The sequence below is a fragment of the Dermacentor andersoni genome, chromosome 5 (genome assembly GCF_023375885.2).
Source record: "Dermacentor andersoni chromosome 5, qqDerAnde1_hic_scaffold, whole genome shotgun sequence".
NCBI lineage: Eukaryota > Metazoa > Arthropoda > Arachnida > Ixodida > Ixodidae > Dermacentor > Dermacentor andersoni.
The window spans coordinates 102,010,605-102,037,212 of NC_092818.1; the positions used below are offsets into that span (position 1 = coordinate 102,010,605).

The following is a 26,608-nucleotide window of genomic DNA, read 5'->3' on the forward strand; positions in this document are numbered from 1 at the left end:
CATTTCTTTATTGAATAATGGTGTTCGCGTAAAGCTTTTAAGAGATAATTTCGAACCCAGGAATGCGGCAACCGCTCGTTACGTGAGGATGGGCGAAAGGAGCTTTCAGAGTACGCGTGCTTCCTCCATCGGTCCTTCGCTGTAAGGACTCCTCACGTTAGGTTAGGAAGAGCTCGAAGGAAAGGAACGTTTCATTGTTTGCGCCTTACTTAACTCTATGTTAGTTAACTGTGCCTTTTTGGCATGATTAGCGATATCGATGTAGCGGCGATGTGGAAGAAGACGACGACGAACGCGCGAGCAGTGGCACGAGCTCTTCAATTTTCTGTACCTCACAACGCCACCTTGCAACATAGCGATCTAAGGCTTTCGCCTTAATAATCAGCCAGTTATGCCCGGAACAATAAACCGCTTGTTGCGGATCGAGGCGGCGTTTGAGCCAGGAATCCACCAAACCCATCGACGCGCAGTAGGGTAGTAGGATTGAAGGAAAAAGGGTTTATTTTACGTTACTTACACTGGCTCCAGATATGGAAGCCGACTACATGCAGGAGCAAATTAAACGTCTGAGTTCGCTTCGGGACATGTCGGCACCTCTCAATGCACGAAAGGTCTCCCTTTTAATACCATCGTCTTGCCCAGGCGACTTGACTAGGGAATCTGATGACTGTACCCCGGTCAGTCACAATCGTCCAATCTGTCCCAATATCCCGCCCATGATATCGCACCGTTCCGCTGAATCCCGCCCCCGATGTTGGTAAATATGCCGCCGCATATTTAGCAAGCGCGTAGTAAACTGGGAATCCGAGGTCGAAGCCGCTTCCATGGTAGCATTCGACGTTAGCCCTTTTCATCATTAAGTCAGGTTGTCAGGTGCAGCACGAAGGGTCTTTTGTGGACCCATCATCAGTTGGTGTGAACGCGGCGTTGACTTCTGGATAGGCGCTGATGGATGGATGGGGTTGCCTCGTGGTAAACGTCTAATTAATGCCTTTGGCCGTATTGAGACGTATCACGTGGCGCAAGGACATTGCCTTTGTAGGCCTCGCACCTTCGGCAGTGCTGCAACCAGCTTGTGAGATGTAGTATAAAGCTTGGGACGCCCCAAAGCTTTCACGCGACAGCATGCGCGTCTCGTAGCGCAATATATAATAATAGGGTTACGCACGCGCACCGCGTACGTAGCTAGCTTTCGCACAAGCACGTACCCTTGGCATCAGCGTCTTTTTATCCGCGGTGAAAGTCCGACCACCAACCACGGACCACGAAAGCTTGCGAAGGCTCGAAAGAAAGCCACTCTTTTCAAAACTACTGCGAGAAAAAATATGATGAATAAAGACTGTCGGTATGGGAGCTTCCCCGATGAGGAAATAGAGAGCCAATCGTGGCGGCTTTGTAGTGTCTCCTTGATGCCAAGAGTTCTACTTCGTCGAGACAGCGTTCAAAAGTTGATTCCGAAATCGGCGGTAGCTTTACGGCTGGTATACATGAGCGCCAGTCTTGTTGATATCTAACGAAACGGAGACAAAGGTCAGCAATAATGATACTACACGAACGACAGGTTGCTCGTGGACGTGCGCGCGGATTTTCGTCTTTCATTATGCGTGTGTATAGAAGGGCACAGCGCGCGGAGGGCCTCCGTGCAGGAGTCTCCCGGCGTCGTTGCGTCAGCGGTGGCGGCGCAGAAAGGCCGCTCTTTGTCTCGGTTTGGGATTCGCGGCTTACCGCTTCGCAGAGCGCGACGAGATTGAACACAGGACCGTAGCAGCTCGTGCAATTTGCATCGCAGCGGCGAAGGAAGCCGCGCGAAAGCAGCGTCCGATTCCCGTCCTTTGAAGCCGCCTTTCTATGTTTGGGCGTCAGAAGAAAGGCCGGCGAATGCGGGCGACGCTCTCCGGTTGCAACCTCACTCTGAAGGGACGTGTTTTAACTCCGCGGTGGAGTGGGCACGACGGAGGAGCGAGTTAAAAGCATTCCCCATCTCGCGTGCCTCAAAGAGAGGGCGGCATCGGCTGGTAGATGTTTCACGAGTGGCTTCCGTTATTTGTGGCGCTGAGAGTCGGTTTAGTCCCGAAAAAAAAAAAGATTCCCGGGAGAACCGACACCGTGGTTCCGGACACGTTAGGGATTCCGCTCGTTGCTTGTCGCTGCGCGTGTTCCAACTTCTCACCAACTTCTTGAGGGTGCTGCGAACGTTACGGATCCTCTCAGCCAACCAGAAACCGGAGCCGGTTTCGGAGAAGGCAGCACGGGCTCGCCCATTATATTATGTGGCACTGATCCTTCCGTGAAGCTTAGGGGCATCGCTCCACGGAGGGCGAGACTGGCGGACGCTGGAGAAACGCTTATTCGTGCTTTCTCTCTCTCGCTTCTTGTTGGCTGACACTGCACTGTAGTTAGTGAGACGAAGTAATCGTTACCACCGTGGTCTTTTAGCAAGGACGCTTTTATGCCCGAATACCGAGGATACTCAGATGCATCAGGACGTGCACAGGCGGCGATTTTTATCCACGCATTATTGAGTGCTGCTCTGCTTGTAGAGAAAGTTCATGTGGTACGACTGGATAGCTGGAAGGAGTGGAGGGCGTCAAAAGAAGATAAGATAAAAAAACACGCTTAGCCTGCATGTGCATTGAGAAACGCTTATAAAATGTTTTAATTCGGTGCTAAAGCTGGTTTAGAAGTGTTCGGCACGGTGTCATCAACATTATTTTTGCGTCATGTACACCGCAAAATTTTCTAACGTCTTGTAGCAATAACGTTACTGATAATAAGCTTAAATTACTCATAAAAAACGTAAGCGAGGGTTGCGGCGCGCGTTGTGTCTGGTTATTTTAATGTGTGCGTAGGGACGGAATGACGCATCCATCTCGTCGGTGCCGAAACCAAAACTATAGCTCGCAGAATGAAGCATTACACTAGATTAATTAGGACGCCCTGACGATGGCCAGTATCTTTTATAATGCTTACAGCGTTTTCACCTTCAGATAATGAAAGAGAAAGAAAGAAAGCAGCGACAAAACAATATTGCCTTATCTGTACCCCTTTAAGTAAACCAGCACGAAAACGTATGAAAAGTTACAGAGAAAAATCGTTTTAGTCCACAGACAGTCGTCGTCAAATTACTACGTAAAGAAGCGTTAGGTAACATTTCCATCATAATAAGCACGAAAAACTGATTGCGGCGAGAGATGATGTGCATTTCTCTAGTCTCTGCAGTACTGTACCGATGCCGTAACAAGTGCGATAAGCGGAGTGATAGAGCAAGGTTCTTTTTATCACTTTCTTCTCCCACATCCTTTTGCCGTGTCGAACGAAAATGTAAATGATTACCAGGAGGTTAAGTTGCGCTTGGTTATGTAAGTGCTAAATATTCGTTTGGGCTCGGCAAGATGTTAGAATACATATACAACTCCAGTTCCCCGTGTATATTTTTGCTATTTCTCACCAAAAAGGGTTGGTATTACATCAATGATGCGTCAACGTCGAAAATAGTCCCACCGTTTACTATTTCCATAAGCATTTCATGTATCTTTCACGCCAGTGATGCGAACTGCGCGTCCTTGAATGGGCCTTTCAGAGTTTCCGACGGTCATTGGCAGCCTTCGAAGATTGAGCAAGAGCGGAAGGCACTGTCCAAAGCAAAGCTGTTTACAAGAAACGAAGCTAAATGAGGAAAGGCGCAGATGATGCTCACGGAAGCTTGCGCAGCACCAGCTGCCAATGAATACCGCATTATCAAAGGCCCACGAACGGGAGAAATAAGAAGAAAGAGAGAACACGGCTTGTCGGATTCCCGACAAGGTCGAAGCCTCTGGCGTCTCTGTGTAGCTGTATCAGATTCGCGCAGCAGCCGTTGACACAAGGAGACCGAACTTCCCCACCAGAGATAGTAACAGCTCGTCCAACGAATGACACTGTGGCGTGCGGGCGGGCAGACGGCCGGGAGGATCACAGTACAAAGCGGAGGTCCAGGAGTGTCCGGAGGAAGGCGGGGGTGGTATGTTGGGGGAAGGAGAGGCGCATAGGTTGAAGAGACGCTCCCGGTGACCACCCGTTCGCCCCGCAACGAGCTCCCCAATCGATGCTCTGATCAAGACGCCACCGGTGTGGCGACACGATGCCCTCGCCATCGCCGCTCACCCTTCGAGCGTGCCCGACGATCGAGAAGAGAGGCGCCGGAGCAAGGCTGTGTTGCGTTATCCCCAGCCGGCTAGCTGTCCCGACCGACGGGTGTTGACTTAATCACGGAGCAAGCGGCGGCGGCGGTGGCGGCCAGCCAGCCAGCCAGCGGGCCGACCGTCCTATAGGTCGGGCACCCCGCACGCGCGCTCATGTGTGTCGTCGCTTCGCGCTTTCGTAGGTTAGGCCTAGCCGCGGGTAGTCACAAAGATGCGGGTGCACCGAGCGTGCAGCGACCGACCGACTCAGCAGTGCGCGCGGCTTTTCCTCAGGAAGGGACGACAGAGGGCGCGCCATGACCCATTGAATGCCTCAAAGCGGTGCACTGAGCCCGATAGTCGATACGTCGTGTTGCCCTGCACACGCAGCCAACGGCACCGTCTTATTGCAAGAGACCAATGCGTGCGAGATGCGAGAGGAGGGAGGAATAAAGGGAAGCACGAGATAATGAATGGGTTCGCACGCATTTGTGGCGACATCTGGCGCGTCTGGTGGGCGTCGATAATGAGGCACACTGTAAGGCTATGAGGCATGTTTAATTTCAATCAATCAATCAATCAATCAATCAATCAATCAATCAATCAATCAATCAATCAATCAATCAATCAATCAATCAATCAATCAATCAATCAATCAATCAATCTAAAGCATACCTCGACTACAGTCGGTTTGTCAGGTTTCTGAAATGAAGAAAAAAAATGTAGCAGTGTTCATTCTAGTTTCTGCGCTATCGAAAGGCGTGGTCAGGGTCTAGGTATGTTAGCTCAAGCAGTGGTTCAATTGCGTTCAGCTGAATTTAAGACAGTTGAGATGTGAAAGAAAGACAGACAGCTCAAGCAGACGCAAGTCCGGTTTGCTATCCTACGTAAGGGAAATTGGCACATCTGCAGAGATGTTCGATATCAGCTGATTTAAAGCGATCGGGAGGCAGAGGTGCCTGAACAACTGCTTCACAGAAGGCTTGAGAGATGAAGTCCTAGTAATGAAAAAGAATAAAAAAAAACGAAGTGACAATAGAGTACGGCTTAGCCACTGAAAGGCACCTTAAGCAAGACAGAGGTTAACAGAAAGACGAAGTCTTGGTGTCATAAGCAGTGGTGGAACAAAAAAACTTGTGCGCCACTGTCCCCTTGTCGCCATGTCGAAAGTAAGCCCTCGTATCGCAGCGTTTACTCCACATAAACCCCGTTGCGATAGCCGTCATCACTAAAAGGCAACCTGCACGAAGGCGGTGCCTGCGTAAAAATGTGGCTCACTGATGTGAGTCGGCCGATTACTTTCGAGGACATGCACTTTCACTCTTGCGTGACGTATTCACGCTCGATGGGGCGCCTAATTGGAGCGAGTGGCATCCTTCCCGCTGAGTTGTCTCAAGATTGCTCACCGAATTCGATATTTTCGAAAGTCCCTGACCGAGAGCCCCCGGCGCGGGTGCGGCCCGCGACTACGACAACGTAGTCCCTTCGGACCAATTAAAGTTTCTTGTCTGTCTGTCTGTCTGTCTGTCCCTGACCGAGAAGGCTGCCGCAGGCGACAAGAACAATGGAGGGACATTGAGAGAGACGCACCTGATATAACGCACCTGCCATTAAAGCAGTGATAGAAGCCTCTGCTTTCCAGGTGACCAAAGCTCACTGCCGTGCGCGTAGCCGAGCAGAACGAGCAAAATAAATATCACGCAGAAGAGCCGAAAGGAGCAAGCGTGCTCAGCCGAGCGTTTAGGAGCCAACAGGTGCTTTTCACGCTCTAGAAAAAAAAGCGCCCGCATCGCAAAGCCGTTTCAGGGGCAAGTGGAGACGTGGAAAATGGTTGCGTGCGCCGCCAACCGTGTCGCACTCTACGTCACGTCTCGGTTACTCAACGGACTGCACGTACATCTGAGCGACCGAGAACTCGCTCCACGCTCGTTGCATAGAGGTTACAAGGAAACAGCGACCCTTATATAGGTGTCAGAAAGCACGTCATGTTTAGGGTACACACGAAGGGACATTTGTTGTCGCAGCAACAGATGTGGCTTCTGTAGTTATTAAAGAGAGCGGTAGGTCTGACAGTGAATAACGCATGCACACACAAAGGCACGTACGCACGAGAAATAAAAATGCTGCAGAATTGTGGGACCTTGCAGAATCACAACCGAATTTTAAGTGAACTTGTTTCTTTGAGAAGTTGTAATAAGCATTTTAGTTGCCTGCAATTACAGAACATATACTTTAAAATGTTGCCCGCATATAACAGGTTCGATTGAAACCTCGGTCGCATATTAATCTTTCGAGCACTTGAGGAATTTTTAGAAAGGCAGTAATTAACCACACATATTTTACTTCGCCAGAACGTTGGCTTGTTCAAGTGGTCATTGGCCACATGATTAAGAATTATTATTATTATTATTTTTTGCAACGACTGCCAGTTCATCCACACGCATTTAATTTTACGGAGAAAATCACCGTGGCGTTACCTATATTTTCGCTACATGTTATCTAGGTGGCATTTGTAGTTCTACCGGGACAACAAGCTGAATTTTGATGCACTCATAACACTCCGGAACGCTTGCATGCGTAATTTATTGCAGACAACCACAAACAACCAGCACACTTCAGATTTTGCCTATACATATCAACCATTATTTGGCCCTTGCATTCACCAAGTGTAAACAAGATGCCTCGTTTAGTTCAGCAAGGACAATGGGAGAAGCCGATATAACACATGCAGCAACCAAAAAAAACGAGGGTGGAGTAATTATTTGTAACGCTCCTAATAGCGCCAGAAAGGTTATAATTTTGTGACGCATTTAACTTGCGATGGCCTCCATTTGTACTGAATATAAAATTTGTGCAACTCAAAGTTCTCTCGCTACATTTTCTCTATAATGCTACGGCGATCGAGGGTATCGAAATAAATAAATAAAATAAATTTGGAAACTGGAAACATAGCTGATAGCGACCGCTTGGCACTTCAGAAAACATTATCTTAAGGATTTTCTCGCAAAATCTGCATTTGATTCACAGGCATTCGACATCGCACACAGATTTGTCATAGTGGTCAGCCCCGTTTTGCCAAGTTTGATCTTGGTGGCATTTGTAATTATGCCAGAACAGTGGGCAAAATTTTGCGCCACTGGTGAAATACACTCATAGTGCTCCGGAGCATTTGCATAAGTAATTTATTGCAAAGGAAGCGAACTTTGTACACATTTAGAATTTGTGCCACGCGTTGCCCATAACGTGCTCCCAATTTTCGCCTAATATAAACATGGTGCTTTGTTTAGTTCGCCGGGGACACCGGAGAAACCAACTACAAATACCTTATAATTCATGACGGAATAAAAAAAAAACGATGGTTCAGCAATTATTTGCAATGCTTCTAATTAAGCCAGCAACTTGAAAGTTTTGCCACGCACTAATTAAACTTAACGCTTACGTTATTTTTAATGAACTCGAAGTTGCTGTCCTGCGCAGTTGTTTTAGGACTGGGAAACATTGCGGATAACGGCAGTGTGACACTCCGGAATGCTTTAAATTAGTAACTCTCTGCTAAGGCTGTACTTGACTTTCACATATTAAACATTTATCCTTCGTCAGTCATAACATGCTTAACACTTCAACGAAATTTAAACGTGGTGTCGCGCGTAGTTCACCGAGGAGAGCAGGGAGAATAACTACATCTCTCGTATAGCGCGTTATATTTGGAAAACGACGCGTATTGCGTAAATATTGCGAAAGCACGTAATTAATGTACGCACTTCAAACTGTAGCTACACGCCAGGCGTAGAGTGGCTCTAATTTCCGGCCATTTTTTGTCCTTCCAGGAAAGCCGCGTAGCTTAAGTGCTTATTCTAACGGCTGTAAATGGATCGGAAACGAGGGTTTTGCAATTTCCATTTGACTTCTATTTGACACACTCACCTGAAAGATTTCCTGCATATTGCAATTCGCCATATTGTTGTATTACATATTGCCTGCACATTTCATGTGTAACCTTGGAGATATAGCTTCTTTTTTTAGTAAATTGCGAGAACTGGCATATAATACTTGTGAGTGCTTCAAGTCCCATTAACAGTTTCGCTGTAAAATATTTAGAGAAGCTGGGATGATATCATGCAACTTGGACCGAAATTTCCATTGCCAAGCCCGGCGTGACGAAAGCGGTGACGTCAAAATCACCGCCGCTTACTCGGGAGCGTTGCCATTAGATTCTATGGCAGTCGGGCAAGGTAGCATGACGTCACGGATCTTAGTGATCCGGCCTTGCGCTATCTGGGAGGCGTTGGCTAAGCGTCCCAACGCGCTCGGTTGCCCGCGATGAGTTCATAACTCGAAGGATCGCTCAGCGGCGTTCAATTGGACATTAGTGCTTTCGCATTCACAACTCATAAGAAGTGCTTAGGTGCCCTCGGATTTCTGTCAAAAAAAAAAAAAAAAAAAAAAAGCTGTAGCCACTGGCTTTTTCCGGCGGTTTTCCAGAAACATATCGCACTTGGTGTTCATGGCATAACGCAAGTTTCCGCAGACATCTGTCTTTTACCCTTTAGCGCCGTAGTGCAATTCGTGGAGCTACGCGCTCTATCTCAATCCTTCCAACGATGGGGTTCGCGGTGCTTCTTTTGCATGCTTGCGTGATGCGCTGAGCAAAAGAGAAGAGGAGGTGAAGAATCGCAAAAGGCCGATGGCACGTGTACTTTCCAATATGCGAAGCTTTTGGCGGTTGGAACTTTGTCGCACCGATTGGTGCAGAACGAGGACACGTTTTCGGGTGAAAATATTAATTTCAGTTCGCACTCTCCGTCTGGTGAACGAAAAGACGAAAGAAAAAAAGGAAAGCTTTGGCAAAGGGAGTTCGGAATGAAATACATACATGTATATACTTTCAACGGACATGAACTTTACGAGAACGGTAGCGAAGATTAAAAAAAAAAAGATACGGTCGTTAAGCCTGCACTCTTGATGAAAATATACGTACTGGAATGCTTGAGGAGCTGCAGAGGAAGATGTTAATACAACATCCAAACGCAGTTAATCTGAGATTCCAGAGCACTTCAGATCCGACTTACGTGCAGTATTTTCCGCTGTAGCTTTGGAATAAGACCATATTTTTCCTGAAAAGAAAAAGTAAAGTGCTCGAAACCTGCTTCAACACGCACGCAAGCTAAAGCGTTTTGCATTTTCGTTTAATACCAGGCAAATATGCCTGCCACGTTCTTTAACAAGGAGGTAGGGGGGGCGGGCTGCGCATTTTGTTTGTGAGAAGTGCACTGCATGCACAAGTATAAACAAAATGAAAACTAAATAATGCGGCGATACACTCATGAGTGCAAACTTCGCATGGTGAAAGATTAGGGAAAGGCTTCATAAAAAAAAGTTGTGTGCATGCAATTTAGAACACATGCTCTGGCAGTGTCCCTCCTTATACGATAGGATAAGGACATCACGGAACAGAAGTGGAACTCGGCCATCAAGAACTCGTAATACCATCGTCAGCTTTGGGCTGTCCAGAGAGCCTGAGATGCGGCAGTTAGGTTAGGCCTAACTGTCCCCTCGTGGGAGCGGCCCGTGGTGTCGCCCTAAGGGCCCCCTTTTAATGAAGTTCTTCGTATCCGTATGCAGATTTAAGTATTCAGGATGTTCTTGCCAATTATTTATTCGTAATCCCACGAAGAACAATCAAGTCATACGCAGAAGTAAGATCAAAACAATATGCAATTTGAACAATACGGTGCAACACTTAATGTGGCAATTTAGGAATAACTGAAACCGGCACACGGTGTGCCGGCGTGAAGGTCGAACTGATAGCCGGCACCGTAAAAAGAACACAGCTGTACCGGCAGGAAAGCGGCAAAATGGCAACCTTACAGACAAATCAGAATATTGCTTCAAGCAATTAACTAAATCGGGAGGTGGAGACATCAGAGCCGCCTATGAGAAGGCAGTTAATTCGCATGTCTGCGATGCCTGTGCCAACATACAACATGATCCCACATGCCATATATTTCCCGATTTACCCTATACTGTCCTTGGTGTCATATATATCTTAGATAGGTGGCGTTTGGAACGATACCGCAGTGGGGCACGTAAAGTCTCTTGTGGGTGCCGCAGAGGATGTATGGATACAAAGGTACAAGATTGATGTAATCCTTTCGTTGCATGCGGTTTTAGCAAGCGACCACCTCTGCTGACCGAAATGAAAGAAGTTTCACGTCAAAAAGGAACGACGCTAACCACTAGGGCGATAAATGCGCGTAATGCAATGGAACCTCACAAATATAATAGATACGCTATAGTACACGCACATGCATGCGCACGCACGCATGCTGCGATGTGCTTTAGACAAGCTGGTGACTTTCAGCCGCAGAATATTGTTATATTCTTTTTCAAGGACAATAAGCAGCGCAATCGTCCGTCAGCTGTTGTAAATTAGGTTTATGAGCAAGAAATGACCTTGCCGTAGAAAGCCAATGAAAATAAGAAAGAATTATTCCGGCAAGGGCAGTCCCAAATATTCGAACGAATATTAATAAGCATGGTTATATGAAGCCTGGCTGAACGATTTATTTGAACACGTAATTTCAAGTCGCGGGAGTTGCGGGAGAAGTGCGATATACTCTGGGCGGCTTAGCGAAGACAAGGCGCCAGTTTTTGAGTTCATGTTTGTATTAAGCTGGTGTTAATCAGCAAGAATTATTGACGCTGATGCGTTTTATCTCTTTCAGGAATTCCGCAAAATGCATCCGGTGCGCATCACAAGTTGGTAAGTAATAATCATTTTCTTCACCTATGTAGAACGTTATGTTGCGTTAGTTGGTGCATTGCTGCCGATGGAAGAAGTGCGCAAATAAATAATGAACAAGTAAGTTATAAATAGTTGAATCTGCGGTTTTCAGGTTTTCTCAAACGCTTGTGAAATCGTCGACGCCACGCGTACCCCTTAACTTTGCTGAGTTGAGATAGCAAATACTTATCAGTTCACGATTGGACATTTGCGTCGCGGACGTTTATGCGTAATGTAAGGGTGATAAATGAAGCCGGGATATGGTCGACACACTGATGTTTACAACGGTGGACCCGTCCGCCCCAGATACTAAGTCAGGTAAACAGAACGTGAGGTCCGGTATTTTCATATATATGTGTCCACGCAGAAAGTCGCTAGGCCATCAATGAGCAGCGTAAAGGGCCGATTACGTACATCTGTTTACGTTTGCAGTGTGCTAGCCTCTACTGTCGTATGCTGCGCTGTTACACATTGCGTTGTGCGTGCTAAAATCGCTGCCAATGATAACTGGGTCTCCATTCAGAGGCCTGCGTATCTACGAACTTGGCCTGCGATTTGCCGTGCAACCCGGAGGTCCCAATATGGCCCTTGACTGTGGGACATCCTTTTGTATTTCATATCTATCCACACTTGTAACTACTTTGAAGGAATTAATGGACTCACTAAGTGTCCACCTCTTCTGCTGCACTGACATTACCCGGCAAATCGCGAGCCAAGCTCGTGGATACGTGAGCCTCTGGATGGAGACACAGAAAAGCCACACAGGCAATTCGCTGTGGCGGCGTCAGATGGCGCAGTGTGTCCGGGGGAGGGCAGTGCGATAGAGTAAGTAGATCGGCTGCATACGCATATCATACATGACGCGTTTCGGTTGTTGTAATAAGGTGTGTGGACACCGACGTGTGTAGACGTTAATGCTAATCGACTTAACGTCGACATTCATTGCGAGATGGGTTCTGCCGCTTTTTTAAAAAGTTTGTGCACGTCAATTCCGCGTTAAATTAAGATGTCAAAATCCTCGTTTACGATAGGCCTATAGGCGTTGTACGAAAGGCTTACAAAGTGGCCTAAAGGAGCAGAAAACGGCCGAGATTTAATACATTTGTCGGAATTGTGGCCGCTCTATGGGTGATGTGTATGGAAATTTTGTAGAAGGCAGGTTAATTATTTTGTTTAATTATTACTGAACACTTGTCTGCTCCAAATTTTTATGCGTTATTCTAGTCAAACAGCTGCTGTTCTCCGGTCTCCTCAGTGAACTATGTGAGGCCCAGTGTTTATGTTTAAGTGAAGTAGGAAGCATGTCATGTATGACGAAGGATCAACGTTTGATCTCTTTATGATGATCACAGCTTTTGTAGAAAGTTACGCATTCAAGTGTTTCATAGTGTCATATGGTGTCGTTGTCCGCAATGTTTCCCAGAGCCACGGAAGAAGTGTGCAAGACCCCAACTTCGATTTCGCGAAAATAATAGTAGTCTTTATTGAAACGCGTGACACAGATTTCACGTTCTCTGCTTCAATGCAAGCATTGGAAATAATTACTAAACCCTCGTCTTTTACCCTATTTTCGTGCATGATAAGGTGTTCGCAGTTTCTTTGTCCGGTGTCATCAGTGAAACAGAGAATGTACTTTGTTTATATATGGCCAAAATAAATAAGGGTAACGTTGTGGATAACACGTGGGATTTTTCAAAGCCTGAGGATAACGTACTGCCTTTGTAATAAATTACGCGTGCAAGTGCTCCTGGGTGTTACGAGTGGGTTTTATGAGTGGTGAAATATTTAGCTTGCTACCCTGGCATAGCTACATATGCCACCAGGATCATATTTAGCGAATTTCGGAGAACTCTGTGGTAACTCTGTGTGTGATGATAAATAAGTCTGTTTCAAATGCAATTTTTCCAGAAGAAAGTTTAGGCAAGTATTCGAGAGTGTTGCGTGGCCTTTATCAGCTGCGTTGTCCTATGTCTCAAGAAAGCGCTGCTATACATAAAAGCTTTAATTTAGTAGAAATGGGGGCACCTTAAGTGAAATGTTCTCAAAATGTTATTGTTTAGATTAATTAGGAGCATTATAAATAATCAGAGAGTCCTCCCTGTGAGTTATCCGAGAACTGAACTAGGAGCCTTTTTTATATTTAGGGACAGTAAGGTCCAAGTGATGGGTGGCGTTTAGGCAAAGTTCAAAGTGGATGGGCTATTTGGGAAAGTGGCAGTGAGTTATACGTATTCAAGGCCTCTGAGGCGTCATGAGTGTCTAATGAGAAAACTTAGAATTTACTCAGTTGTCCTGGCAGGACTACAAACACCACCGAGATCAAATATAAGAAAAATAGGCAGAATGGTGTGGAATACCTTTAGAAAATTTGGAATTTTTCTCGCGTCCCTGAGAGAAACATATCAAATTTCGCTGAGGATACCTGCTGGGTTGAGGCTCTTAAGGTCAATATGTTCTGTCGAAGTAAATTCAGTGTGGATGAATTACTGCCTTTGACATACTCTTTGACAAGTGTTCGAAGGCTTTATATGCGGGAATGGTTTCAAGCGGGCAAGTCATATACGGGCAAGGGTTTAAAGTATGTGATTTATTTACATACAACTGAATGGTTTACTGCAGCTACACAAAAGAAACAGCTTCGCTAGAAATGGGATCTATCCTGCAAGGTCAAACAAGTCTGCTGCCATTAGTAGTAAGCATTTCCACAGCACCGTTTCAGGCCTACATTTACTTGCGTCAGGACATGTTAGCTTAAAGGGTACGAAAGAAGCCTGAATAATATTATTATCATTAGATATTTTTTGGACGTTTGCCATGATTGTTTATTAGATGTGCATACCAAATATGCAGTCCAACCAGAGCATGCACGGAGGCTGTTCAAGATTACGTATGTTTACAGTGCCTGTATACATGTGGCTCCAGTGACTAAGGCGCACGCATTCTTGTCGGTGATGCTTGTAGGAACTCTCATCAGTGGTCGTTAGAAGAAAATTTAGCTCGGGACCGACTCATCTTAAAAATTGGAAGTGGCTTAGCTCGGCTAAGCCAGGATATACGTAGCGAAAGCTAAGGCTAATGGTTAGTCTTGGTTAATCTTGATTGCCAGTCCAGGTTAGTCTGATTGTCTAGCTATGTTGCGGGTTTAGCCAATCGTTCGGCGCGATGGTTTTTTCCTTTCATCTCGTTCCGATGTCGCGATTCCAGGCCTCCTCCTGCTTATCAGAATTGTCGCCTTCCATACTGCCGCCTCAACTGTGGTTGCGGCGCACGCGAGCTCTACTTTTCAATCCTCCGACATGTTATCAGGCATGCGACGCAGCTGGTGAAGCGAGCGAAGGCGAGCGCAACGACGAGGAACGTGGTGTGACGTCATACCAAACGGCGGGCGCGGATAGGCGCGGCGCTGCGCAGCGGTGGAACACCTGTGGCTTGGTGCTACTAGTGGCGCATGCACTGTAGTGACGAGGGAACGAGAGAGAGAGAAATATCCGCGGCGAGGCGCGAGTTGTGACGTCATGTGCTTCCTCGGAGCACCGCCACTGCGAAATCGCAAGTTCGCGGCCAGTAAAGATTTCGCTGTAAAAGCGAAGCTCCTCCCTGCGTGCATCGCTGGCATTCCGTGACCTTGGCAGTTGCGCATCTGTTCCGTCGCCTAATAAGTCAGCCAATCACCGCGGAAGAGACGCGCGTCACCGCCACTGGCTTTCAGTTTTATGTAAATACAACTGAAAATACAACTTACATAATACTGCGCTATATATATAGTCCAACTCGTTAGGTGTGCTGCATTTTTTTTTCAATAGTCAAGTAAATTTAAAATGCAGAAATTATCTTGTGAGAGCGTGGTCGCTCTAGAACGCTAGCACTTTTACGGCGCTTTCGATGAGAACGCTTTTCAGCGCTGACATTGCGCCATGCAGTTCTTGAGGTGGTGGCCTAGAGGCGCGAAAGCCGACCCCGCCGAAACCACGTACTGTCGGCTCTCCATACCACGGTGTGGTTCCGTCAGGCAACTAGGGCCAGCGTGACCCACGGTGGTGGCCCACCGCAAGAGAGATCGTGCTGGAGAATCTGGACACCGCATTAGCTACGGTAGCGTCCTCCCCATACCTCTTTACTTATAACCGAAGTGAAGATCTGCTCAGAAACGACCGCTGACAGCATCTTCGAAGTCATCGAGCACGGGATGAAAACGAAGGTCGGTGAAGGCAGCAGTGAGCTTGCAGACTAACCAAAAAATATTAGAGTGGCAGGTAAGAGCGGCATTCGACGCTCTGCAACTTTAGCTTGCTCCACTCCCGGATTTCACCTCTAAGCGTGCCGTGAACCTAGATGCCATAGCGTCGGCTGGAGGATGTGTGCAGAAGAAAATCAGCGATCTCATTCACAAGATGCCTCTTCAGTTGATGTCAGATAAATACTTTCTCTTGCTCGCCGTGCGTGGCCTGCTCTACTGCGATCGGTACTGCGCGCATTCTTTACAACGAAGTGACCTGTATAACAAAGAATTTTGGACGTCCCAAGCGCTTTGTTATAGAGGCGTTCGACTGTATTTCTACAGCCGCTGTAACGAGCGCTACGCGGGTGTATCTGCGAAACACCTTATGTATTTCTCAGAGGCTACGTCTCTAACGTATGCTTCATTTCACCTCTCAGTTCTGAAGCGCCCTAAGTCATAAGGCTTTGCTAAGGGCGTCCGCCTACAAATTTGCATTCTTTTCTTGTTTCTTTTTTTGTAGTCAATGGATAGTGCTACTCTTCCACTTAGCGAAAGGCGCCCGAGAGCTTTTCGTTTCTTTGATGAATAATTCTTTGCAATTTCACCACTAATCTCCCCCTCGTCTACCCCCTTTGCACTGCCTAGTTGCATCCCCTGAGCACTGCACCGGATATATTATTGCTGTCGCAATAAAATAACATTCACAAAAATGTTGCACTGTGCTTTTTAAAGCAGTAAGCATAACCATTAGAGTGTAGAGGCCAATTTTATGGGCGATATTCACTATATATGGCATAAACTTTGCACGCTTACGAGGAACGCTTTCATGAGCGATGACTGAGAGCCGACGGCTATGAGGTATTTCAGTTTTGAAGTCTAGAAATGAAATGCGGCTCCCTTCTCTGGACTCGTCGCGATAGCCATCATGAAAACGTTATTATTACGAACAAAATAGTGAGACGCGTTAAAGACTCTAATGGTGGCTACATTTTTACAACGACTTCACGCCCGTTTGCCGAAGCATGGAGAGGATATGCAAGTGCAGGTCTTCCACCTATCTCTGGTGTTGACAAACGTGGGCGCACGGGTGAAATCGAGCAGACGATGGATGAGCTTGTGTGTGTGCGAAGTGATGGATCCCAACGCACAACACCAATATATGCTGCTTTATGCCCTCCAAAAGATCAACGAACGTGAAATGCATTACAGCCGAGTCTTACAGGAGAGCAGCAGCCGCAGTTGTGATCCGGCTATCCGTGAACCACGCAGCAAGCCTGGTTCACGGATCACCGGGAACCAAACTTCGAGTGGTCCGTATGGCAATAAGTGGCCTCTCCATGGCACGCAGCCTGCTCATAACTGTTGCTGTCATCGAGGTCGGTGACGCGAGCAGACGTGGAAGGCGTACCTCGACAGACGAAGAGACCACGTGGCTAAGCCTTCGGCAGAACTACGCGAGCGGTCGTGATGATAGCGAACAGTCACACGTTCGTTGTCGACAGTGCTTTGGCGGTTCACGTGAACTCGGTATACCGTCGGATACTCCTTATTTACGACAGCCCAACGGTTATCCACCCGCGCTGGCGGGAATGTTGAAATTTGGAACTGCGTGATGTAAATCGTGTGGTATTACATTACTTGGGACACTACTGTGCTTATGGCGGTCGTTAGCATAGTCCCCTAGATACTGTGTATTATCCAAGCGAAAAAAATATCATCAACGAGAATTTGATGTCTGTACTCCTAGTATGCTAGCGATCATGGATACGTATAGTGAAAATTCTAGCTATTATATATTCTATTCTGAACTAATTAAAGCAAAAGCCGGCTTTCGTTTGGCCAACGCCTAATGGTCGAAGCATAACCGGCAGGCGGTGCAACGCCCTGCGCAACAAAAGGCAAGAGCAGCCATCGAAGGCGCTCATGGGACATTGAGCTATTGGCTGTGCATAAGTGAAAGGACCTCACAGGGCCTTTAAAGCTGCACTGCGAGAACGATGTGGGCCCTGCGTCGGGGCCTTGTGTGCACACATAAAAACATGTTGTTCCAGACGCAAATGTCATCGACGCTATTGTAGACCGGATATATTAAAGTAGCAGCTCGCATGGCCACTTCGCCGTGAATGGGAAAGTTGGGGCGGGTCATGCGGTCGACATAGAACACAAACGTTTGTCACGTTTCTGCGCTATTCTCGTCTTGGCAGTGCACTTTCATCACCAAGGTGCTACCGTGATTGGCAAAAAAAAGTTTATTTTGTAGCTGTAAAAGACGTGGAAGAGAATCCGGGAAGGCCTGGTTTAAAACCAAACATAAGGTGGAATTGGGCGGATGTTGCTTTTATCGATGGAACACCGTGTAAGAGAGGTCATAAGAGCCACAATGGAGTAGGCACAGAGGTGTCTGTGGACGTTGATTTGTTCCTAGACTATGAGGTCCTGTAAGATTTCTACCTTTCATGTAGCCGGCTCTAAAGTTAAAAATTAATTTAAATTATGGGATTTTACGTGCCAAACGATCTGATTATGAGGCACGCCATAGTTGGGGACTCCGGAATAATTTGGACTACCTGGGTTTTTTTAACGTGAACCTAAATCTAAGCCCACGGGTGTTTCCGCATTTCGCCTCCATCGAATTGCGGCCGCCGTGGCTGTGATTCGATCTCGTGACCTCATGCTTAACAACCCAACACCATATAGCCACTAAGCACCGGCGCCAAGGTCTTGGTACTGAGGAAGATATATAGCAGGCATATCACAGTTGTGTTTGCAAGAACACTGGCTGCTCCTCTTATACTGGGGTGACTGGAATAGCGTTGTGCATATGGCAAAGGACAATCTCATACAAGACACCCATTGCGTTTCACCAAATTCCTTAGTAACTTGGTCAGCAAAACTTACACGGCTCTCTTTGAGGCCTAAGTGTACGGATGAAGCTGATGTCAAGGAAGACGACTGCACAGACCACGTGGCCAAGTGCCTATAGGCTGCACCCTGTGCAAATGCGAGCAGCGTTTTTATGTGGAGACGTTGAAGTAAGACATAACACAGAAGCTGCTAAATCAATACCACATTGCTATCGCTACCAACAGGATGGACGTCTGGAAAGTGTTCCGTGTGATTTGGGCACCGTATTTTCATTCCTCTTCAACTAACACTGCAGCAAAAAACAAGCTCTATCCAGAAGAAATAATGTCCCGTGGTCAAGAAAGGCGAGCCCAAGCTCGTGCGGCCTGCAACTGACGCAATTCTTTCTTTACCGAGGCGGAAAGGTTGGCTGTGCTTTCCATCTACGAGTGCCTCACAAATGAAGGCCTGTCACAAATGAAGAGTCTGTCAAATTCGGTGGCAAATAGCGGCACAATCTTTAGAGTTTAAATCAGCCTAAAACAGTGCTTGAGCGTGCGCGTGCGTACGTGGGTGCGTGCGTGCGTGCGTGCGTGTGTGTGTGTGCGTGTGTGTGCGCGCGTGCGTGTGTTGTGCGTGCGTGCGTGCGTGTGTGCGGGTGTATGTGTGTGTGTGCGTGCGTGCGTGTGTGCGTGTGTGTGTGCGTGTGTGTGTGTGTGTGTGTGTGTGTGTGTGTGTGTGTGTGTGTGTGTGTGTGTGTGTGTGTGTGTGTGTGTGTGTGTGTGTGTGTGTGTGTGTGTGTGTGTGTGTGTGTGTGTGTGTGTGTGTGTGTGTGTGTGTGTGTGTGTCTGTGTGTGTGTGTAAAAAGGCTCACTGTGCCAGCCTTCTTAGAGGTCTGGTAGCTGCCACAGCTCTGTGCTGCGCGGCATAAGTTGCCTCGCTTGCTCCTTCGTGCCAACATGTCGCCCATGCAACGCCGTCCGCACAAGCGGGCCGTGTATCACGCTGAACATCACAGGTGTTTGAAGGATAGATCCGTCTTCGTGTTTACTGGGGGTGAGGTGGCATGTTACGATCCAACCAGTGAAGGAGTGCCGCAAGGCGGAGCGTTAGGACACACGTGCAACCCTTAGCCGTTGTTGGGTTATCTCCAAAGACAATCCAGATATCAATCTACGCAGGTGATATCTGAATCTTGTGAGTCCGGCGTGAAAGGTCCGTGGATACGTGCGAGGCAGCTGAAGGCGGCCACACAAATGTCATCTTACCTGAAGAAGAGCAAGGTTAAAAGCTATATCCAGAAAAAATGCCAATGAGTCAGGTTCAGATGCAATGCAAGGATGCCATATGTTATACGCATCAATGGACAAGCGATTGCATACGAGTAAAAAAAAAAAACTATTTTCTTGGAGTCATCATTGACCATGATTTATATTGGACAGCGCACGTTTCATACACGAAGAAGAGGTTGATTGCGATTGCCGATGTCATCAGATTTATCGGTGGAAAGTCTTGGGGCACCATCTGTGCAAACGATGCTGCAGCTATATGGCTCACTATTTGTGGGCTAACCTTCTGTACTGGCAGGAGGTAACACAAGTAACACGAACCTCCGCACACTGCGGGGTATACAAGTCCAAGTGCAATGGACGTGCCCTCGGCTTCCATAAGTGCGCATTCAAAGCAGCTATAGTATCACGATTGCGTGTGTGAGCACCCGTTAGCAACGCACAATGTGGTCGACGCCCTTAAAGTGCACATTCGACATCTTGCTTGTTTACCAACGTCAAGGCCGCGCAGGAGCTTTAACCTTATCTTTAATGCCTAGCGCGCATCGTTACTACCTAACTACGTGTCTGCACCGCGGCCGCCGTTACGCTGTGATCTCTACATGCACCTCGAACATGCCTTACCGTTACAGGCATCGGAAAAGTAGCACAGATGTCGTCAGTCGCTTGAAAACAAGCAACACTGCTACCGCTTCATGAATCCCACAGTGACCGTTTCGTGTTGACGCTGCTGCGTCGGTCGTGCGCTCTAGTTTAGAAGATACAGTTTTCGTCCAGGCTAAAGCTATTGAGATCAAGTTGCTAACCTCACATTAGCCACCGACGATGACCGCCGAATTTGCAGCAATGCATGTAGAACTTCAATTCGCCTAATCAGAGCACCAAGCGGCGCTTTTCATGGGGTTTTGCGTGCCACAACCACTTACTGATTATGAGGCACGCCGTAGTGAAGGACTGCGAAAATTCGGACCACCTGGGGTTCTTTAACGGGCACCTAAATATAAGTACACGGGTGTTTTTGCATTTCGCCCCCAAAATGCGGCCGCCGTGGCCGGGATTCGATCCCGCGACCTCGTGCTTAGGAGCCCAACAGCATAGCCACTAAGCAACCACGGCGGGTTAGACCGAGCAGTTCTATGTTCTGCCGTTCAAAAGCAGCCCCCCCGGAGTTGACTTTCCGCATTACGCCGTGGATCCGACCAACCGCTTGCTGCAAGCATAAGATAGTAAAGGAAAAATTAGACAACCACCCAGTCGTAACAATTGCTACACAGAAAACTCGTACAGGTTCTTCGAAAGAAAAGCCTCGCAGTTGAAGAAAAATTCGTCCTGGTCCGGAACGAATTTTTATTCAACTGCGAAATTTTCTTTCAGGGAACTCGCATGGCTTTCCTTTGTAGATATTGCTACGATTGGGTGCGTGTCTCATTTTTCAATTATTAATCATTTCTGTCCACCTTGCGGGTTTCCGCAGAACTATTGCTTCGGATATGAAAAAAACTTACCATCGGACAGCTGAAAAAGGCCACTTGCTTCAATGGCTGCCTAGCCACTGCGGTTTTGTAGGAGATGACCATGCAGATGGAGCCGCTCGCTGCTATATGACAGTGTTCACTCCTACCTCTTGCACGCCAGCTTACATTGGACCAGTGGAGTGAGCGCCCACGATACAAACAAGAGACTTTATTTTCTGGATCTCCAAGCAAACCGCCGCCTTTGGTACAACTTCCCACGACACGGCCTTAGATATATGCCACCTATGGCACGAAGTAGCACTCACAAATGCTTACTCCCTCCTTATAGGAGTGGCCAGAAGTTCTGGGTGTGAAGCTTATGGCTGCACAGAGATGATTGCGCACCATCTGTGTCGCGCTCCTCTTTTCGGTTCCCAATGGAAAGCACTCTGCTCCTCGTTCAACAAGCTCGACTGACGGAAAATTCAATTTTTGGACCATGGGCCGCGTTTTTGTAACGGCGTAACCTTTCCTATGCTTTTCTTTTTCACGCTTCATCAGTGGTCAGAGCGAGGCTACACCCGTTGTATCAATGGGATCAGTTGGTCGTGAAGAGTGGACGATAAGAGTGACGTAAAATTGGATGGAAGATATCGCTACAAAATCGCGGCCCTGGTCCGAGCCTAGGTTTGTGCTGCATAAACCTAGCACAAACCTAGTGCCTAGGTTTGTGCTGTGAAAAAAAAAAGAGCAAGATCAGCGTTATTCCAAGTTAAGCGACTTTAACTAAACAACTGAGAGGCCCTAACCTTTGCACAACCGAAGATCCATGGTGAGGCATTCGCATAAGCTGGGTCAATATTTTGGCTCTCCAGGTAAAACACTCTGTCCTCGTATTCTCCGCCTCGAAATTGTTCGATTTTAGCGAGCACCGGTTTTCACGTTTCGCTGAGCGGTTCTTGCTGGACAAACATACTGCAGAAATAAAGAAAGTGTGTGTGTGTTTGAGAGAGAGAGGGAGGGATAGAGAGGGAGAGAGAGAGAGACCAAAAGGCAAAGGAAAGTTTTAAAACTAACGGAAAAAGAAACGCTGCTTCGCTTGGATCCACAGAGAATTTCAGGGCCCGTAACACAAGCTGATGACATCAAAACGCTGGTGTCAGATGCGAAGAAGCTTTCCCGCTCGCGTGGTGCAGCGTGGTCAATGCATGGGTGGAAAGGAGTGAGTGAAGCGGAAAAAAAGAGGGGGAGGAGCACGGGGAGGGAGGAGAAGAGGGAGGGAGGGAGGGGTCTTCGAAATGTTTCCTTAAGCGGAAGCGTGCCATGACGGTTCTGTTTTTGTCGTCAAAGATCAAAGACCTGCAAACGGGATCACCGCCGTGTACGGACCTGCGCAGCCCAGATGGGCTCCCTCTCCTGCCCGACGGTTCACGGTTCCTGGTGGGCAAAGGCTACGCGCGCAAATCTTTGGGACGCCTGGAAGAAAGAGTTTCGGGCGTGCGTACATCCACATGCGGCAGTTCTTAAGTAAACTGTGGGGCCAAACGCACTCGAACCGGCGTTGGTTTACTTTGAATGAGATACGTTTTTGAAGTCTGAAGAACGGAAGGCGGTGGGTCGTGTTATTTCGGTGTTAGAGCCGTTAGAATTGAACTTCCTTCGAGAGATCTAGAAATTGAAAGCTCTACTTTTGCCAATATTGCCTAAAACGGCGTAGAAGAGTGCTAGCACTGAAGTCGCTTCAGCGAAAAAAAGAAAGACGTACGGAAAAATATATAGTTGGTTTCGGAATATATAGGGGAGCTCACGTGCGCTGCCAAATCAAAAGAAGACGTTTTCTTCCCAGTTTCCTCAGCAAATGCTGTAGCTTTAGAATAATGAGTTTCTGCAGTCACCTGTGTAAAGAAGCGATTTAATAACACTTGTTCAAGTGATTATAACAGGCAGAGAACCAACGCTCCTAGCTTTTGGCACAAACAACAACCAGAGCTAGAAGCTAGCGTTGGACCGACGACAGTGCCTACAGTGTTGCTTTCACTGTATATATATTCAATTTTTTTTTTAATCCGCGATATTAGGGTGTCCACTCGTAAGTCGTCCATACCGCTTGTCAGTGCCTGTACATTGTGCAGATTAACGAGTGGAGCTGAGAATACCTTCAGTCATGGTCGCCTTTCGTGTCTCTTTTGAATGGAGGCGAATCCCTGACGACATGAAGCCTGCGGCTATGACGTAGTGTCGACCGAATTTAGAAGCGTTGTATGCGAAGCCACATGTGCATTAGCAGAAAAGGTTGTTTTCCAGCTTTACAAAAACCGAAAACCAATGACTGTCCAAGTCCATGTGCTCCTTACATAGCCTGTCTGGCGCTCAGCGCATTGTGAAATTTTCGAATAGCCGTTCCGCTTCCTTATCTGCAACCTTTATTTATTTCATTTAGACGGCCTGCGCAGCGCATTCTTCTTAAAACGCCTGACAGAGGCCACCGAACCTTTGCTTTCGCAGTTCGCAAGCGCACTAGTGCACACAAACAAAAGCCGCCATGCTATCCACAGGATAGCTCTCACAGGCAAAACGAACAGTCGCGAACAGAGGTTTGGGTACCAAAGGTAACACCATTTTTTTTTCGCAGACTGGGCATTCCGACTGAAATAAAGAGCGCCCGCCTATGTGTGCGTGCTTGAACAATGCAACGTATTAAACTAATTCCGGGCCGCAAAGCTGCGCTTGATTATATTTTAATTTTTGATGATGCCGTGGTCTCCGAACTTTTGCACGCGACTGTACATTCCGCTTGAAAAGCGCCCTTGTGTGCCTTTTCTTATTTCCATTTGTAGCCCATAACGACCTAGACGTGAGTCCTTATGAGTTCCTAAAAGAGACCGTTTGTTCTTTTTGTATCCAAGCTGTGTCGCATTTTCCCCCAATCGTCACCAACCCTCTACTTGTTCTTTTTTTCATCCGAACTTCCTACTCACTTCACGTTGAGTAAAATGTCACTGCTTGACGAGTCAAGGAAAGCGTCTTGGTTCCCTGTGCTATTTCATTCACCGTATTCTCTGATGCACAAAGTATCAATAACAATTTTCTCGAAAATCATATCAGTGCGCGGCATCACAAAGCCGACTGCGCGCACGATTGGCTAGCAGTGATTAATGTCTATGTCTAAGTGTGTGATAGGTTACGTACCAGCCATAGACAAAGAGTTCATCAGAAAGAAAGACTATATGCAGGTCCAACGAAAATGTTGCAATCCATGTGAAGCGAAGCTTAAGCAACGCGGGTAATGACATGTTTTACAAGTCATGGCGAAGCGTAGAATTTTAACGCGACAGCGTTAAGGAGCTCGTGTCGCAGAAAAGCCGGTGTCGTCGGTGTCGGTGTCGGCGTCGGCGGCGTTGGCCGTGAGCGATAAATCACAGCAGGCACTTCATGAATAAAAACAACTTGCAAGATGGGCTGGGTGGGAATCGAACCAGGGTCTCCGGAGTGTGAGACGGAGACGCTACCACTGTTGTTTACTTCGTTCCTATGCAATATTCCATATCGTGAAATGTTTACGTTAATTCACCGCAAAGATCGCAACCTTATTGTCATTGTACCCGAATGAGACATACCAAGCGGCTAAATTAAACAAAATAAAGCAAATCGAATAATTCGTAAAATACAATTCACCAATATATGAACTGATTGGTGTGCTTCAACAATATGTGTGAGCCAACATGTATGTACAGGCTTTATGTAGGAAACATAGTGGCGTATGTCCATTCTGGAGGAGTGGCCAAGAACGGGCACACACTGTTAGGGTTGTCACCAATGGGTACAGGCTGGTAACTGTTGTTAAGGGGACGAAGTTTCGGCGACCTTCAACAGCGTCTGCTTGGAGCTCGAACCCGTTTGACAATCGGAGAGGGTTCGGCAGTAAAGACGAGGTGATGTAAAAACAATAACAGAAGTTTAATATATCGTTACGGGGGAGCGGTCTGCTTCAAGACAAAAAGTATAAATATATTCAGCGTGCGTTCTCCTACACGCAAGGGCACAGAAGATGTACCGTGTGGCGTCTCGCTAGCCTTTTTATACCGTACCCCATCCGGGCAACCTCATTCTCTCTTGCTCCTTAATATAGGGCCTTATCAGCACATTGGTCAGCCCATACAGAGGAATCAGGAGAGAAACCACTCACTGGTGTAAAGCTGGGGAGCGTACGTCACGTCGGGTCAACACACTGGTCAACCAACACAGAGAAATTCTGAGAGAAACCACTTCCTGGCGTAGAGGGGTCGAACACTGGACAAAGGAGTCCAGAGAAAAGACGGGGAATGCGGGAGATGGAAATTCAAGACGATGAGCAAAACGTGAACAAGGAGGGTAGCATTTGCACTGGTGCATAATCCCGTCGCACACACCCGCCGGAGAAGTCTTTTCGTGTTGACGAGTGTGACGATTAGGCACGCCGAGTCTCAGGCGCTTGGCATCTGTTCCATTCATGGCCGCACAAAGAGAACCGTAACAACACCCATTGGCACGTACTAAGTAGCTAAATAAAGATAAATAAAGTAAATAAAAGAATCCGTTAAATATAGTTCACCATTCCATTAACAGATCGGCGTGCTTTAGAGGTGACTGTGAGGCTACATTATAAGTTCTCGTTTTATGTAGATAACGTTACGCTGAACAGAGGTGTCCATGCTTGACTTGCATACGAGGGTTATATAAGCCCTTTCGCTGATACTTCCATATAACATTTATATATATGACCACAAGTACGTCCGCCGAGATAGCGATCGACCCAAAAGTCACGCGAAACCTGAAAAAGTCGCAAGAAAGGCTTCGCTTGAAAAGAACTTTGAAATTTGTGAATATGGTCCCAGGTTCGTCGGGTGACATTAATGAGTCGTCAAAAGGCAGTGAAAAACGTGGACTGAGATTAAAAATGGACAGGCGTCGTACAAGTAATGCCGCTTGAACTGTCACACCGCGCCTCCGTGATGGCAGAGCTTGCCAACTATTTCTAAAACAACTAACTAACCAACTAAAACACCATTGAGGCTAAAAGGCTGTGCTCACTGGAAGGCACAGTGTACAAATCAGGAACACTGGCATATAGATTTGAAAAGGTGCAGGACACTCTCTAAACATCTTTCTAGGCTTGTTTATACCACCTATACTAGCACTAGCACTAGCACTAGCACTAGCACTAGGAGCACCAGCTTCCACGTGTATGTGGAAGCTACTGCTCCTAAAAGTACAAAGTCAACTGGAGACACGTTCGTGAACAGTCATCTAACAATACGAAACAAGATATCTCCCTGCTTAGAGGCGACAGCCAACCTTTTCCAGATGTCACGGGCACCATCGACATATACTTCATGCTTGTGTACGGTGAAGAGTACAGTGACGGAGTTAGTGAGCTTTCAAATAAACCTTCCCTGGATTCAAGTCATTCGGTCTCAGAGGAATTTGTCTTTAAGAGCATCAGACGCTTAAAAGCGTTTTTTGTGTGGTTCTGATGACAATCCACCTGCTTTGATTAAGATGTACGGGTCCTTGCTTGTTCTAGTGCTTACTTGTATTCTTAATTCTGCTTTAAAGACGAACACATTCCCAAAGGCTTGGAAAACAGCGCGGGTTGTTCCCGTTTTTAGGTAAGGGGTGAAAACTGCTGCGAGTAACTACAGGCCTATTTCTCTCCTATGCGCAGCTTCTAAATTATTCGAGTCAACTCTGCACTCAATAATTTCATCCTCTGTTAAAAATACTATCGTTCCTCAGCAGCATGGATCCATATCCGGACGCTCTACAACAACCAACCTCGTTAGCTCCATGATGCATGCCTCTCAAGGAGTGTATAAGAA

The 26,608-nt window shown here is 47.1% G+C and overlaps 1 protein-coding gene across 1 annotated transcript in view; it reads left to right on the forward strand.

Moving 5' to 3' along the window:
* The window catches only part of LOC126530983 (uncharacterized), a 107,828-nt gene that overhangs the window by 43,210 nt on the left and 38,010 nt on the right, over positions 1 to 26,608 (forward strand). Inside the window, exon 2 of the mRNA XM_050178328.3 lies at positions 10,886 to 10,923. Within this exon, the coding sequence (XP_050034285.1) occupies positions 10,886 to 10,923 (38 nt within the window). The remainder of the gene's footprint in view (positions 1 to 10,885; positions 10,924 to 26,608) is intronic.